Source organism: Pongo abelii, chromosome 19 (genome assembly GCF_028885655.2).
Source record: "Pongo abelii isolate AG06213 chromosome 19, NHGRI_mPonAbe1-v2.0_pri, whole genome shotgun sequence".
Lineage (NCBI taxonomy): Eukaryota > Metazoa > Chordata > Mammalia > Primates > Hominidae > Pongo > Pongo abelii.
The window spans coordinates 95,394,372-95,411,040 of record NC_072004.2 but is presented as its reverse complement, the minus strand read 5'-3'; the positions used below and the strand labels follow the sequence as shown (position 1 = coordinate 95,411,040).

At 55.0% G+C, this 16,669-nt stretch overlaps 1 protein-coding gene across 16 annotated transcripts in view; it reads left to right on the top strand.

The window, feature by feature from the left end:
• TBC1D16 (TBC1 domain family member 16) overlaps positions 1-16,669 on the top strand; it is a 96,905-nt gene that overhangs the window by 77,426 nt on the left and 2,810 nt on the right. For 2 of the 16 annotated variants that reach the window (XM_054535839.2, XM_054535841.2), the window contains exons 4-11: positions 6,087-6,248; positions 7,308-7,455; positions 7,897-7,979; positions 8,311-8,494; positions 9,045-9,193; positions 9,904-10,038; positions 11,087-11,273; positions 14,304-14,483. In XM_054535839.2, coding sequence (XP_054391814.2) covers positions 6,087-6,248; positions 7,308-7,455; positions 7,897-7,979; positions 8,311-8,494; positions 9,045-9,193; positions 9,904-10,038; positions 11,087-11,273; positions 14,304-14,483 — 1,228 coding nt within the window. Of the gene's footprint in view, positions 1-6,043; positions 6,249-7,307; positions 7,456-7,896; positions 7,980-8,310; positions 8,495-9,044; positions 9,194-9,903; positions 10,039-11,086; positions 11,274-14,303; positions 14,484-15,073; positions 15,639-16,669 lie in introns of those variants that run through there. The other 14 variants (XM_063718315.1, XM_063718316.1, XM_009252103.4 and 11 more) reach the window with 10 other exon arrangements.

Sequence of the window (16,669 nt, the reverse complement as noted above, 5' to 3'; positions counted from 1 at the left end):
AGCTGAAAATAGGGGCAGTTTTATTCCTTCTTTTCCAGTCTTTATGCCTCTTATTTCCTTTTCTTGCCTGATGCAGCAGCCAGGGCCTCTGTGAGAACATGGACTAGAAGTGGTGGGAGCAGAGGCATTCTTACCTTGTTTCTGCTCTTGGGGGAAAACAATTCCATCTTTTACCATTAAGTATGACGCTAACGGTGGAATATCTGTGGGTGCCTTTATCAGCTTGAGGAGCTTCTCTTCCATTCCTAGTTTGTAGACAGGTTTGTCATAAATGAGCATTAGATTTTTGTCGAATGTTTTTCTGCATCTATGCATGCATCCCTTTATTGTGGGCACCTCTGGCTATTTCCTTAGGATTCATTCCTAGAAATGAAAGTGAAAAGTCAAAATGTATAAACATTTTTAAGCCTTTGGCATCTTGTTTCCAAATTGCCATTCAGAAATATTTGGTCAGGGCTGGGCGTGGTGGCTCACGCCTGTGATCCCAGCACTTTGGGAGGCTGAGGCAGGCAGATCATGAGGTCAGGAGTTCCAGACGAGCCTGGCCAACATGGCGAAACCCCATCTCTACTAAAAATACAAAAATTAGTGTCGCGGACGCCTGTAATCCCAGCTACTTGGGAGGCTGAGGCAGGAGAATCGCTTGAACCCGGGAGGCGGAGGTTGCAGTGAGCTGAGATCTTGCCATTGCACTTCAGCTTGGGCAACAAGAGCAAAAAACTCCATCTCAAAAAAGATAAAAATAAGAAAAAAATAAAAATAAAATTGGTCAGTTTATATTCTTTCTCCCCCTGAGCTGAACGAGAATGTCTGTCTCCCCAAATCCTTTACCACACTAGATTTTGTAATTTGTTAATTGATGCCAATTTCATAAACCATCCCCCCACCATGTTATCCTGTTTCTATTTCCGTTTATTTCATTACCCTGGGCCTGGAAATTTTATTCATTATTTGTATTTATTCTCTACTAAATTTTTTATTTTCCTTTTGCCAGTTTTCTGTTGGGCATTTATATTTTTCTTTTTAATTTACATACTTTTTTACATATTAAAGATGTTAATCTTTATCATATATATGTCCCAGTTTCTTTGGCTATTCATTTGTTTTGTTGTTGTTTTTTTTTTTTAATAGATTTTATTTTCTGGAGCTGTTTTAGGTTCACAGCAAAACTGAGTGAAGGGTACAGAGAATTCTCATCCACCCCCTCCCCTACCACACGCACAGCCTCCCCCACCAGAGTGGGACACGTGTTACCACTCACGAGCCCACACGTCATTGTCACCCAGAGTCCATAGTTTGTCGGCATTCACACTCGGTATTGTACATCCTATGGGTCTGGACAAATGTGTAATGACACATGTCACCGTGACCACTCTGGTGTCATGCCAGTGTGTCACTGCCCTAAAAGTTCTCCGTGCTTCACCTTCCTACCTCCCCGCCAGCTCCTGGCAACCGCTGGTCTTGTCTCCATGGTTTTGCCTTTTCCAGAGTGTCCTAGAATTGGAATCCCACAGGGTGCAGCCTTGTCACACTGGGTCCCTTCACTTAGTAAACCCCTTCGTAAGACACACTGAAGTTCCCTCCGTGTTGTTCCACAGCTCGACAGCTCATTTCTTTTTAATGATGAGTAATATATTCCCTTGTCTGGCTGTACCACAGTTATTTAAACTTATTTATCCATTCACTACCAAAGGACATCTTGGTAGCTTCCAGGTTTTGGCAGTTATGGGGGACCACCAAAGGGTGTCATTCTTTCCAGCCTCCTCTCCCAACCCAGCACACCGAGCACACCCTGCTCACTCCTCCAATACCTACACATCCCTCCCAGCATACTGTGTCCCACCCACCCTACAGGGCAGGGCAAGGTTTCCAGAAACCAGACAGAACACAGAGACTCGCTTTGGCAGTCACGGGTGGAAGGCCCCCTCCCTGCTGCTGTGGCCACAGAAGACTGGTCCCCTGGAGGGTCAGCGCCAATTTCTATCTAGGCAAGAGTCCTGGACCCAGGAGCCACCACACACCTCCCCCAGCAACGTGCCTCCAGGCAGAAGTTGGCTTAAACCCTCTCACAACCCCTTGGGGCAAATTATTTGCATTAATTAATTGATTGATTCGTTAATTCAGGACACTGTGCTTGGGACCTACAGCTGGGTTCTCATCGACTTTTTTTCAGCAAACTTAAAAGGCTCAGGATGAAGAAAAGCAAGAGGAAAGTTAGCAGTTTAGGCATTTTAAATAATGCTAAAATCTGGCCCTGGTAACCTTGAGAACCACAGCTCAATATGTTTGAAGGTTTCTTCCTCCCCCTCAAGCTTTTTCTGAGAGCTGGCTTGTCCTATGTGTGTCAGTGATCCATTGCTGTGAAACAAACCGCCCTCAAACTCAGCAACTTAAAGCACCCACCGGGCCCGGCGTGGTGGCTCACGCCTGTAGTCCCAGCACTTTGGGAGGCCAAGGCAGACGGATCGCTTGAGCTCAGGAGTTTGAGACCAGCCTGGGCAACATGGCAAAACCCCGTCTCTATAAAAAATACAGAAATTAGCCGAGTGTGGCGGTGAGTGCCTGTAGTCCCAGCTACTTGGGAGGTTGAGGCTGCAGTGAGTTGTGTTTGCACCACCGCACTTCAGCCAGGGGGATAGAGGGAGACCTTGTCTTTAAAAAACAAACAAAAAACCGCTTCTTTGCTCACAGCCCTTTGGTTTGGGCTGGGCTGGGACAGGCTGTTCTGCTGGGCTCCCTGGAGTTCACTCAGGTTGCTGCAGACACTAGGAGACTTGGGTGGGCGGAGGGTCTGGAACGGCCTCCATTGACAGGTGTCGGGGCTCTGGTGCTGACTGCCAGTTGCGTGTCTCTCATGAGCTCTCGTCTGTCTGTCTCGCCTGTGCTGTGCCAAGAGGGAGAGTGAGGGGCTGCCCAGGCCCCAGAACTCGCCTAACACCATGTTTGCCACGTTCTATTGGTCAAAAAAGGCCCACCTAGATTCAGGGGTGGAGAGACAGGTGCTATCCTTGATTAGATGAGCTGTGAAGAATTTGAGGCCATTTTAAACCTCTATCTCTGTATCTGATGTGGCATAGTTTACTGTGGTGGAGGGAGAACCCAGTGTTTGTGTTTGTTTTCCAGTGATATTGCTGACTTTTTTTCATTACTGCTTTTACATTTTGGTGATCTTCAGAAAATGATGGAAATGAAGAACTGCTACATTTCTTAAAGTTTAGCGTCTTCTAGTTTTATGTATGAGATCTTTCTAACGTAATAGCATCTTAGGAGTTATTGCCTGCAAAACCCATCCTTTTAGTTTTAATGCATCACATAATTTTATGAACAAGCTAAATTATTTGCAGTATATATGAATATTTTTAAAACTAAATTGCTTTACGTGTGTAGAAAGATAAGCAAAAATAAAACACTGTACATATTTTGTTTTCCCTGTAGTTTATTTTCTTTAAACATTTTTTTCTGTGACTTCAAAATTCCCAGACACTTTACATTTTCACTTCAGGCATGAGTATTAAATGTCTGTGTGTTCTGCGCCAAGCCAGGGCCGGGAGCTGAAGATGAAGAGACAACGATGCAACCCCCACCCCACAGCAGCCAGCCTCAAGGGACACCAGACCTTGTCCTCCATGACCACACAGGGTCTGGGGTACCTGCCAGACGTACCCCAATTAAAGCGAACTGAGGTCTCCATCACCTTCGCTCTAGTTTGAGCTTATGGAACCCCAGCTGTAGGTCCCAAGCACAGTATCTTGAATTAATGAATCAATCAATTAATTAATGCAAATAATTTGCCCCTAAGGGGTTGTGAGAGGGTTTAAGCCAACTCCTGCCTGGAGGCACATTGCTGGGGGAGTTGTGTGGTGGCCCCTGTGTCCTGGACTCTTGCCTGGTTTGAAATCGGCTCCGGCCCTCCAGGGGACCAGTCTTCTGTGGCCACAGCAGCAGGGAGGGGGCTCTCCACCCGTGACTGCCAAACGAGTCTCTGTGTTCCATCTGGTTTCTGGAAACCTTGGCCTGCCCTGTAGGATGAGTGAGACACTGTGCTGGGAGGGACAAGCAGGTTCGGGGGATTCTGCTGTTGGGTGTGGTAAGAAGGCTGGGGGAGGAGGTGGGAAAGGATACCACCCTCTGATGGCCCCACTCGGTGGGTCGGGCCAGCAGGCAGCACGCGGGGCAGCAGTTCTCCCAGCCGCAGCAGCCCCGCGGTTCAATGAGCAGATGACAAAAGGGGGCATCCATGGGTGCGGTGGGGCCTCAGACTCGAGACCTGCCCTGTGTTGTGAGCAACGATTCCGAAGCGCAGCTCCCGCAGGGTCCACTTGGGAAGATGTCAGGAGCCCTCGGCCTTCTGGGCCCGTCCGCAGCGCAGCCACGGCAGTTCAGGTGATGGACCCACATGCCCATCTCTGATCTAGTTTTACCTGACTCAGTTTCCTTGAGAGCCCAGGGGCCCCAGCAGTGGGAGGACCTGTTCGGCTGACTTCCTTAAGCCACCTGCCACTCGCCAGGCCCAGGGCTGTGCCTGACGCAGTAGAGGGTTCTAGAAAGGCCAGTCAGATTTCTCTGTGTCAAGTTCCCAGTAGGGAGGGATTGTGCTGGAACCCTCCAAAGGAGCTTTATTTACTTAGACCTGGTGCTTCTTGGAGGAGGAAGTGCCTCTGGATTGATTGCCTCTGACACTTTATGTTCTGAGCTCAAACAGGAAGGCAGGTGCGGTGAATGCAGCTGAGTCTCTGTGGGGAACTGCAGTTGGGGCCCAGAACTGAGTCTTGCCTTTACTCTGGTTTTATTTTAGCAGACATTTGCTAAACATTACTATTAAATCTCAAGAGAGTGTCAGGCGCGATGGCTCACGCCTGTAATCCTAACACTTTCAGAGGCTGAGGCAGGTGGATCACCTGAGGTCAGGAGGTCAAGACTATCCTGGTCAACATGGTGAAACCCCATCTCTACTAAATATATATAATTAGCCTGTCATGGTGGCGGACGCCTGTAATCTCAGCTACCCAGGAGGCTGAGGCAGGAGAATTGCTTGAACCTGGGAGGCGGAGGTTGCGGTGAGCTGATATTGCTCCATTGCACTCCAGCCTGGGTGACAGAGTGAGACTCCGTCTCAAAAAAAAAAACAAAAAAAAAAAGAGAAAAGAAAAAAAAAAATCTCAAGAGACAGGATTTAACCTGTGAGGTGGCTGAATCCGTATAATAAAATATTTTGCAATTTGGAATGTAACAAACTCATAAAAAATAACAATAAATGGGGTTGTACTGCTGAACTGCAGACAGCTGCACAGTATGCTGGTGAGAACATGGGCCACAAAGCTTGGGTTCTAATCTCAGCTCTACCATTTGCCAGCTGTGTGACCTTGGGCAAATTACTTAACCTCTCTGGGCCTCAGTTGCCTCTTCTTTACAATGGGGTAATACCACTATTCATTTCAGAGGATTTTTGTGAAGATTAATTGCAATAAAAGCACCTGAGAAGCATTAGCTCAGGGCCAGGCCCATTGTCAGTGTTTTAATAAATGCTCATGATGTTATTAATAGTACTGAGAACCCAAATGTTTCCTAACCAAAAGCATAAACTGAACCAGTACTTTTCAGGAATACAGTGAGCTGGTTTAAACCACGCGGAAGCCCCAGGCTATCTAAAATCATCACAAAACAGCTACTTTTAGTAAAGCCCGGCCCCATGCTGTAGGGAAACCCAGCCTTGTTATTCTTCTCCCTTCTTTATCCATGGGAAAACGAAGGCTGAGAGAGGCTTGGTGGCTTGGCCAAGGTCACACAGCGAGGAACCCCAGTCAGTGTGACCTTGGCTGTCAGGACGATGACGACTCACTGCCTCTATTGAAGTGGAATGGAATTTGATCATGAAAATGCTTTCCCATCCGAGTGGAAGTAGAACTGTGCAGTGGGGTTCATGCCTTCATTTCTTCACAGGTGTTTACAGGGCATATTCAGCCATGCCTGTATGTGTGTTTAAGCTTGGTGCGTAGGTTTAAATGGCTCCCCCATGACCCCTGTCCCCCTCTGGGTGGGGTAGGCAGGGAGAAGTGTGGCGATCATCACATGACCTGTTCCACCAGCCCCCCGTCCAGCTCCGACGCCGGCCTGCGGTTCCCGGACAGCAACGGCCTCCTGCAGACCCCACGCTGGGATGAGCCGCAGCGGGTGTGCGCCCTGGAGCAGATCTGCGGGGTGTTCCGCGTGGACCTGGGCCACATGCGCTCCCTCCGCCTTTTCTTCAGGTAGGAAGCATCTCTGGGCGCCTCCTGGGAGTTGGCCTGTGTGTGCTTTCCCCGACAGCCTGGGCTTTGCGGCCGGTGCAGTGCACGGCTTGGGGACACAGGGCCCCGGACGGAGTCTTCCCAAGCGTCTGCCTTCCTCCCTCGCTGATCTTGTGGGCAGTGGTTCCCCGCTGTGGCTCCCTGACAGTTCTCAGGCTGGGTGAGCTACCGAACTCACTCCCCTACCTTCAGCGTGATGGTAGCCAGCGGTTGCTTGCAACTCTGGCTCGGGAGAAGAAACCAAACCAGGGCAGAGAGTAGCAGCTGCAGGCGGCTCTGATCCCCGGGAGATGCTCTGGAGCTCCGCCACCTGTGCGGGTCGGGCCGCGGCTTTCCGGATGGAGGCTCCCTTCCTTTCGTGATGGGTGGGCGATGCCTAGTTTCCTGCAGTCATTCCCCACATCAGATCCTCCTCCTTATAGTCAGGGCTGCCCAGCCGCAGACATCACCAATGAGAGGCCCGGGCTTAGAAGAAGCCGGCGTGTCCAGAAGCTGGGGGGGTTCCCAGACCCGGAGCCACATTCCAGCCTTTCATCTAAGGGCAGCCGGGGTTGGGCTGACAGCACTGACGGATGTTTAGTGAGTTTCCCTGGAGGGTTCTCCCAGAGTTCCACCCACACACAACGAAGGAGGTCTGTTCCCAGGAGGTTGTCTTAGCACATGGCCTGCCAGGGCTCAAAACTGGATTCCAGGGCACTCAGCATTGGGACCCAGGTCTCCCGGACTGCAGGGACCATGTAGCCAGGCAGGTGGTGGTGGGGAGAAGGCCACTCCGGCAGGTCTCCAGAGAGGAGCTCCAGGGCCCCCCAGGAAGGAGCAGTTTTGCCATCTTCAGCAAAGGGGGTGATGGTTTTTGTTCGGTGTAGTTCTGTCCCCTCCCGCTAGCAGCCAACTCCACTGGGACTCACTGTTTCCTGCTTCTGAGGTTGGCGACAGTGGCCTCTGATTATACTTGGAAATAAAACCCCCGTGTTTACATATTCATCGGGCTTCCCTCTCCCCCTTCCAATGGCCCTTCAGCGACGAGGCCTGCACCAGCGGCCAGCTGGTCGTTGCCAGCCGAGAGAGCCAGTACAAGGTTTTCCATTTTCACCACGGCGGCCTGGACAAGCTGTCCGACGTGTTCCAGCAGTGGAAATACTGCACCGAGATGCAGCTCAAAGACCAGGTAGCCCAGCAGACCGCCCCAGAACGCCCGGTGGTTGACACTCCCGCCCCCGCACGGGCCCCGTCTCCCTCCTGGGTCTTGTGTCTGGGGTCCCCGGGCCCGGGGGCTTACGGGGTGTGACCCACGGTAGCTTTCGGCCGTCAGAGCAGCAACTTTGGGTTTGAAACCTTTGCCCAGGGCCTTTCGGTAAAGTCAGTGCCCTGCACTTGAAAAATCATGTTTTGACAAGACTTCCTGCCATATTTTGCTCAATCTACGTACAAATGTAATAAGAGCTCTTTAATTATCTGTTTAAGATACTGTATGTGCTTATTAGAAATGGGGCTGACTTTAAAATTCCCTTCCTTCCCACAGAGCCTCCTGCTGGCTTCCCTTATTACAGTAGCATGGCTTTTTTTCCCCCTACATTGAACAACCTTTGATTTTTGAATTAAATGTCAGCTGCAGTTTTGCCCTGGATTCGTGACTGCTCGCGGAGACAATCTGACAGGCTGGCTCCCTGCTCGCAGAACAGCGATCCCTTTGTATGTGGCCAATCACATGTAATTCATTGCAGGCTCTCCCGGCAGAGGGAAGTTAGGCCGAACGAGGCATTAATTCCGTTTTTGCGGCTGGGGTTGGAGAGAGTGGGGGGCGGCGGCACAGTGGGCCGGGGAGGAGAGAGCCGCAGAGGGAAACCGATTTTAAGATGAAGGTATTTTCATTTTAATTGCGCCTAATTACACTCGCCATTTAGGGGTTTGTATGCAGGGGACGGCCCTTGCCCTCCTTTCAGAAGAGAGAGAGGCTTTTAATCCTGGGAAAAGCACCGCTGGCCTCTGAAGCCGCGCGGCTGAGATCCTGACCTTTGCCCAGTTTTCCTCCCGTCCAGCAGGTCGCCCCCGATAAGACGTGCATGCAGTTCTCCATCCGCCGCCCCAAGCTGCCGTCCTCCGAGACGCACCCCGAGGAGAGCATGTACAAGAGGCTCGGCGTCTCTGCCTGGCTCAACCACCTGAATGAGCTGGGCCAGGTGGAGGAGGAGTACAAGCTGCGGAAGGTGAGGTCCGGACCCGCCCGGCTGGCCCCGCGGAGAGCTGGCCGGGAACCGGGAACGAGCGAGAGGGAAGGAGGGCCAGGGCCTGGCCGCCCGCCCGCACCCACGGGCCACCTCCTCGTGAGGGCCCCGTTTTCTTGTGTGAGGCTCTCTGTGAACACACCGATAAAGCAATCAAAGCTGCTGCGTTGAAAAAAAACAAAAAAAAAACACAAAAAAACCTCCCTCGAGGGTTTGGGGGGATACCGTGTCAGCCTGCATAGAAGGGTTTGCAGTGAAATGCAGCATTTCCAAAACCAGGGATTAGGCCATGACGTGAGAACGACACGTTAATCTGAGCGCCACCCCAGGGGGGGCATTGACATTGAAATGAGCCGGGTTTGTGTCCTGTATGGGAATTGAAGGCCACTGCTTTCCCCTTGTAAATATGTGCAAATTGCAGAGATCTGAATCAAGGCGCACCAAAACCACCAAAACACACATCTCTGAGGATTTGGGGGTTCTTTGAGCTGCCCTATTTTATCCCCTCCCCAACTTTTGCCGCTTCCTCCAGGCCATTTTCTTTGGCGGTATTGATGTGTCAATCCGCGGGGAGGTCTGGCCCTTCCTGCTGCGCTATTACAGCCACGAGTCCACGTCGGAGGAGCGGGAGGCGCTGCGGCTGCAGAAGCGAAAGGAGTACTCTGAGATCCAGCAGAAAAGGTAACCGCCGGGGCCAGCCCGGCCCACCCCGCCGAGCCGCGGAGGAAAATGTCATTTGAAAAGGCAATTTGAGGTGCAATTCAGCATTGATAATATGTTTCGTGACCCATAGTTTCTTTCAAAAATGGGTCTCCCAGGAACGTGAGTGATAGGGTGGGATAAGTGCAGTCATTAAACCAAGCACTCGGGCCTCGGAACTGCGGGGCTCGTTAGCTCACATGTCAAGGTTTTAGAATTCTCGTTCAACAGACTTAACTAGGCGCTGACGTCCCACAGCCGAAGGCTGGGGCTGGGAGCAGGGCCTGGAGGGGTGAAGGCATCCGGAGACTGTGTCCCACTTGGGCTCTGCTAACCCGGGACTGGGCTCAGCTCTCTCTCCAGGAGGCTGGGACTGGGTGAAGCCCCTGGGCTGTGCTCAGCTCCCCTCCAGAACGCTGGGCCAGGGCCAAGGCCTCATTACCCACTGGGCTGCAACTTGCTCTCCTCTCTGGGACGCTGGAGCCTGTGAGGCTGAGTTAATATCAAGGAGAGCCTTGGATACACGCCAGCCATCCGCCGCATCCGGGGAGGGTCTGCAGCCGGCAGCAGCCGCCCAGCTCCCATCCAGGGAACGGGGGTTGGGAGGAAGGGTGGCTTCCTGGAGTGTGTGCACCACACGATGCCTCTGGGTGCCACCCGCTGACCCCGGCTGGGTGCTTGGCTCCACACAGGCTCTCCATGACTCCCGAGGAGCACAGAGCGTTCTGGCGCAATGTGCAGTTCACTGTGGACAAAGACGTGGTCCGGACGGATCGGAACAACCAGTTCTTCCGAGGGGAAGACAATCCCAATGTGGAGAGCATGAGGTACTCCCTCCCCAGCCAGCTCCTTTCCCATCTGCGAGTCTGCAAGCCTCACCTGACCGCTCTGGGAAGTAGATGAGCCCCCAGCGAGTTTCTGCAGGGGCTCTCTTCCAGGTTCATACATCAAAGCCCCAGAAGTGAAGGATACGCTACTCATGAGCTACTTCAGTTGGCATCTCAGAGCCATGGCATCCCAGGGAAGCCACCCAGGTCCCTGCCAGTGGGGCCCGCAGAGCCCCTCTATCCCCTGGGCACCACCAAGCCTGTCCTTGCTTGGCTCACACCAACCATGGACCAGCTTCCCCATGCACCCCCTCCAGCTCCCCGTGGGTGGTCCTGCAGTCATACAGCCACACAGAGCCAGAGGCTGGCATCTGTGACATTCTGCTACAGACTAGCAAATAATTGCACAAAATTAGCAGCCCACAGAAATGTCCCTGCCAGCCCACCCCTTGTCACAGGCAGTCCACCCTTCAGAAAATCAGAGCCGTGTTCCCCCTTAACCCCTGCTCTCAAGGTTCTGGGCCTAGACAGCAGCTAATAGCAGGCCATTACTTTTTTTTTTTTTTTGAGACGGAGTCTCGCTCTGTCATCCAGACTGGAGTGCAGTGGCGTGATCTTGGCACACTGCAACCTCCGCTTCCTGGGTTCAAGCAATTCTCTGGTCTCAGCCTCCCAAGTAACTGAGATTACAGGCGTGCACCCCACCATGCCCAGCTAAGTTTTGTATTTTTAGTAGAGACAGGGTTTCACCATGTTGGCCAGGCTAGTGTCGAACTCCTGACCTCAGGTGATCTGCCCACCTCAGCCTCCCAAAGTGCTGGGATTATAGGCATGAGCCACCACACCCGGCCAGGCCATTACCTTTTGCAAAGCAAGGGTCTGTGTGTCTGGAACCTAAGCTTGGGCTCTGAGATGATGGCGCAGCTGCCTTCCACTGAGGTGAAGGCAAGCGAGGGAAGGCAGGGTCCACGGCCCAGGGTTCTGCAGGCTGGGCAGTGTGCTGCGGTGAGGGTCATCCCCACCCACTGCTGTCTCCACTGCCTCCCAGGAGGATCCTGCTGAACTACGCCGTGTACAACCCTGCCGTCGGCTATTCCCAGGGGATGTCGGACCTGGTGGCGCCCATCTTGGCCGAGGTCCTGGATGAATCAGACACCTTCTGGTGCTTTGTGGGTTTGATGCAGAACACGATCTTCGTCAGCTCCCCTCGGGATGAGGACATGGAGAAACAACTGGTGAGGCTCAGGGGGATGGGTGCGTCCAAGAGCATGTGAGGGCCCGTGTTGCCTTTCCCCTTGTAGCCAGGGTTGCCGTGGTGATGTGTGCCTTGGCTGCTGTAGGTCAGTGGGCAGTGGAAACGCCAGGATAGGACTTGCCCGTGGGATATGGGCAGCTTAGCCCATCTCGGCCTCCGGGGATGGCCCTCTGACTCCCTGTAGGTCCAGAGGCCGAGTTGTGTGGGCTGCTCCGGTGCCCCTCCACCCCTGCACATGACAACCTGGCCCAAGCTCCCTGGCTGGCAAGGAAGAGGAGGCATCATCACACCCAGCCCCCTCTGAGCCTTAAAAAATGGGTCCTCAGGTGTGTCTAAGCTGCTCCCTGCAGGAGTCAACACAGCCAGGGCTTCTGAGTGCAGACAGGAAGAGGAGGGGCTCCTGAAACCCCCTGAGGTCTCCGGGGCAGTCCTCACACCCCACCCCTTCCCTGGGGTGCCCAGCTGATACAAAGGACCGGCCCTATGTAGACCAGGAAGCACTGAATGTCGGTGGTGGGGCTGAGCCCCGCTGGCTAAGGCAGCGCTGGAGGGCCAGCGTGTGGAACCGAGCCGGGGCACCTGCTCACTGTTCTCAGCACACATCACCCATGTCGACCAAGTACCTGCCGGGTGTAGTCACCAGACATTCACCCTTCTGGCTGGGCCAGGAAGCTGGCATTGTGAGCAGAGGACGCTGGGTGTCGGGGAGCACTGCAGGAGGTGCCCGTGATAAGGATAAGAGGGCTCCTGCACCGGGAACAGCTCCAGGGTGTGTGGGGTCTGGCCCTGAGTGTCGCTAAGGCTGGGCTGAGCGGAGCAGTCCCAGTGGTGGGACTGAGTGACCTGCTCTTCCTGGACCAGACCCGTCACAAGTAATGGGGGTGGAGCTGATGCAGGGCCTTCAAGGCCAGGGCCACGGAGCGTGTCTCATAGAATGGGGGTCCCCACTGCACGGCCACAGAGCGTGTCTCATAGAACGGGGGTCCCCACTGCACGGCCACGGAGCGTGTCTCATAGAATGGGGGTCCCCACTGCACGGCCACAGAGCGTGTCTCATAGAACGGGGGTCCCCACTGCACGGCCATGGAGCGTGTCTCATAGAACAGGCGTCCCCGCTGCATGGCCACGGAGCATGTCTCATAGGATGGGGGTCCCCACTGCACAGCCACAGAGCGTGTCTCATAGAACGGGTCCCCACTGCATGGCCACAGAGCGTGTCTCAGAACGGGTCCCCACTGCACGGCCACGGAGCGTGTCTCATAGAACGGGGGTCCCCACTGCACGGCCACAGAGCGTGTCTCATAGAACGGGGGTCCCCACTGCACGGCCACAGAGCGTGTCTCATAGAACAGGGGTCCCCACTGCACGGCCATGGAGCGTGTCTCATAGAACAGGTGTCCCCGCTGCATGGCCACGGTGCGTGTCTCATAGGATGGGGGTCCCCACTGCACAGCCACAGAGTGTGTCTCATAGAACGGGGGTCCCCACCCCCAGGCCACAGAGCGTGTCTCAGAATGGGGTCCCCACCCCAGGACACAGAGTGTGTCTCGTAGAACGGGGTTCCCCAGCCCCAGGCCACAGAGTGTATCTCATAGAATGGGATCCCCACTCCCAGGCCCAGGACTGGTGCCGGTCCATGGCCTGTTAGGAACCGGCCGCACAGCAGGAGGTGAGTGGTGGACGGGCCAGCGAGCATTCCCGCCTGAGCTCCACCTCCCATCAGATCAGCGGCCGCATTAGATTCTCACAGAAGCTCGAACACGAGAACCCTATTGTGAACTGAGCATGTGAGGGGTCTAGGTTGTGTGCTGCTTATGAGAATCTAATGCCTGATGATGTGAGGGGGAACAGTTTCAACCTGAAACCATTCGCACTACCTTGTCCGTGGAAAAATTGTCTTCCAGGAAACAGGTCCCTAGTGCTAAAAAGGTTGGGGACCGCTGCTATAGACTGGCTGTTAGTGGGTCGCTGATGACAGGCTGGGAGAGCTGAAGCCAACAGAGAGGATTTGAAGGCAAAGGAGCCCAAGCAGGGAGGTGCAGGCACCTGCACGGGGGCAGGAGTGGAGCGTCTGCAAGGGGGTCAGCCACATGAGTGGGCTTGGCTTGGCTGTAGGCCACAGGGCGGAGGGCTGGCCGCACAGCTTCAGCGCAGTCTCCCGTGGGAACATTGGGCCACCTGTGTGGGAAGGGGGCATGTGGCCCCAAGCTCTGCCCCAGGATCCCGCCAGCTGTGATCTAACTCCACCTGGGCCGGGGGGCTGAACCCAGCCGAGCCTACTCACTCTGCATCAATGGGTGTGTGTGACGTCGGGTGTCCACATTGCTTGGGGAGGCAGTTACAGTGTCCAATGCCGTTCACTCCTGACAGCTGATGGCAGCACATGGCTGGGTGACTCACTGAATGCTGGAGATTGATTTTCCAGCGCCATTGATGAAGTCAGCGGCCTGGGCCCGAGTGCTGCCAGAAATAGCCCCAATCTTGTCCCACGTCACTGGGAGGTGACCTTAATAGCAGGACTCGAGCATCCTGGGGCCCAGATACGTCCCCTTCCTGCCCTAAATCAGCTCTGGAAGATGATAGATCTCGGTGAACATGGCCGAAGAGGGGTGGGGGGGGCTCCCTGGATGATCCGCTCACCTCACCAGGAGGAGTGGACGTGGGAAATGGCCCCCAAGTGTCCAAGTGTCCGCTGAGGGTGGGGAGCCTTCCTGGCCATGGAGCGGATGCCAGCGTCCTGCCACGCCCGGGCACAACACTGCCTCACCCTGGACCACACCACAGCCTCCGGAACAGTCAAATCTGGGAGGAACTGGCAGAGGCAGGTGTGAGCTGATTCCAGTGGCGGAATAAAGCGTTGGGGGGCAGGCACATGCAGCAGGTAGAGGTCCCTGGGTGTGCTTTTCCAGGTTGGGGTGGCCCAGGGAAGGGCCCCAGTGGGAATGGGCTTCCTGGGCAGCAGGCCCTCATGGGACCAGAGCTAACTAACGCGTGATGGCCTCGCTCCCAGCTGTACCTGCGGGAGCTGCTGCGGCTGACACACGTGCGCTTCTACCAGCACCTGGTCTCGCTGGGCGAGGACGGCCTGCAGATGCTCTTCTGCCACCGCTGGCTCCTGCTGTGCTTCAAGCGGGAGTTCCCTGAGGCCGAAGCGCTGCGGATCTGGGAGGCCTGCTGGGCCCACTACCAGGTGAGTCAGGACAGGGGCCAGGAGGCCTGCTGGGTTCACTACCAGGTGAGCCAGGGCAGGGACCAGGAGGCCTGCTGGGTTTACTACCAGGTGAGCCAGGGCAGGGGCCAGGAGGCCTACTGGGTTTACTACCAGGTGACCCAGGGCAGGGGCCAGGAGGCCTACTGGGTTTACTACCAGGTGACCCAGGGCAGGGGCCAGGGCTGGGGAGGTTGGGACCATGGCCCCTGAACCTCCGTGGCCACCCTGCCTGCTGCCCCTGTCCGCCTCGCTGCCCCCACCCACAGCCACACATTAGCCCCCCATACGGTGACTGCCTTCCCGTCCCACGTGGCTGGCTTCAGACCTTACAGCTCGCCTCCCCAGTCACTGAAATCGATGCAAATTGCCCGCTGACTGCACTCATTACCACTTTCTGGAGCTGAGCTCCCTCCTGTCACAACCAATCAGTGTGAGTGACACTGTCGGGGGCCTACGCTAGGCCACAGCAGCCCAGGACGCTGGTGCCCACGAGCGTGAGCCAGCACCGCCCCACCCCCTTGGGACCACCCTGCCACGAGGGCCGACTCACCCATTACCCTCCTGTGCAGAGAAAGGGCCTGAGATCCCACTTCCCTGTCGGCCCCTCCGGAGGGCCCCAATCAGTGATACCGACTTCGACTCTCCATCCACCATCACCAGTGTCTTCTCAGCAAATTCCCCTTGGAGCACAGCACTGGCTCTGTCACATGGCCTTAACGCCCAAATTAGGGACGAGCTGGAGATGTCAAAAGATAAGCAAGTTGCTTTGAATCCATCAGCCTTATTAAAAAAAACTCACATGGACGCATCCAGGAGGGCTGGACCCTTTTGCAGGAGCTGGCTCCATCCACCACGGCAGCTCCAGCAGCCTCCGTCAGAGAACCCTGAAGATGGAGGCAAACACCCATCTGCTGGAAGACATTTGCGTCAGTGTCTCCTGTCCTCACTCACACTGCAGGGGGCTGATGTCTGATAAAAGCGAGTCTGAAGCCACGGAGTGCCAGTGCCACATGCTGCCTTTGCATGCGTTCATCGGCTGGCCCCTGGCCTGGGTCTAGGTTTCCCTCCTGGCTTAGCCTGCTGGATGTGCACGCGCAGGGTGGACGATCTGCATTAATAAAGGGAAGCACGGCATGGATGGTCTGAGAGGCTTCATTCCCACCACCCCCAAAGAAAAAAATCGTGCCTCGTTCTATGTTTTCCCAGTGGCAGATTTGCCGCCCTCATTCCTTTATGTTCAGGCTGATGTTACCCGTGAACTCAGGGCGTGGCCCAGCAGATGGGACCCTTTCCCGTGGACACCTACTGTGTCCCATGTGTAATGAGATCCAGTAGGAATTCCAGCGGGAGGCCCACGTGATGCGGGATCTCTGTTGGCTGCCATTTTGTTGGAAGTCCACAAAGCAAGTTTCTGTTGTTTTCAGACTGTGGGCTCGATTTAGCCACAGTCGGTCCCATCCCTCCATCAATTTGGTAGTATTATGGGGTGTGGGTGAGGGTGGGCTGCCGATGAGCTGGGAGTGAGCTCTGTGGAATGGGAAGGTTGCTGCCAGGTGAGGCCTTTAACTGTTCAGTGACCCCTGAGCGAGAAAACGCTTTTGATGCTATCCGTCCGCTGCCAGCGTGTGGTGGGGCTGGACGGCCCTACGCCCTGCCTGTCCTGGGAACTGAAATCTGCTTATGCTGTACAGGCTGTGGAGATCGTGCCCTCCCTCTCCCTCCCCACATTCCTCTCCCAGAGAAGCCGGGCGTCCACCTTCCTGCAACCCCTCCGCTGTGTCTCACACCAGCCACAGTTCAAGTCACTGCAAAAGGATCCGTCAGAGCCAAAACAAGACCGTCCCAGATTAGTTCAGAGGAAGCAGCCGGGCAGCCTGGTGCGTGGCCTCTCCAGGAGCAGGCTGGGGCGTGGGAGTCGCCTGTAGCCTCTGCCCTCATGGTGTGCTCTGCTCAGCCTGGGCCGGGGACACCGTTCCGTCTGGTTTGTGTGGTCGACGTCAGGAGACTAAACATGGACTTCCCCGTGCCCCCGTCCTTCCTGTACCTCCGGAAGCGCGTGTGCATCAAAGGTGGCGTGCCTTGAGGCGGCCAGGCCGGAGAGCACACAGGATGCAGCCGTCAGGACCTGGCGTGGGCTTCTTGCTGCGCACAGCGCATTGCTGGCA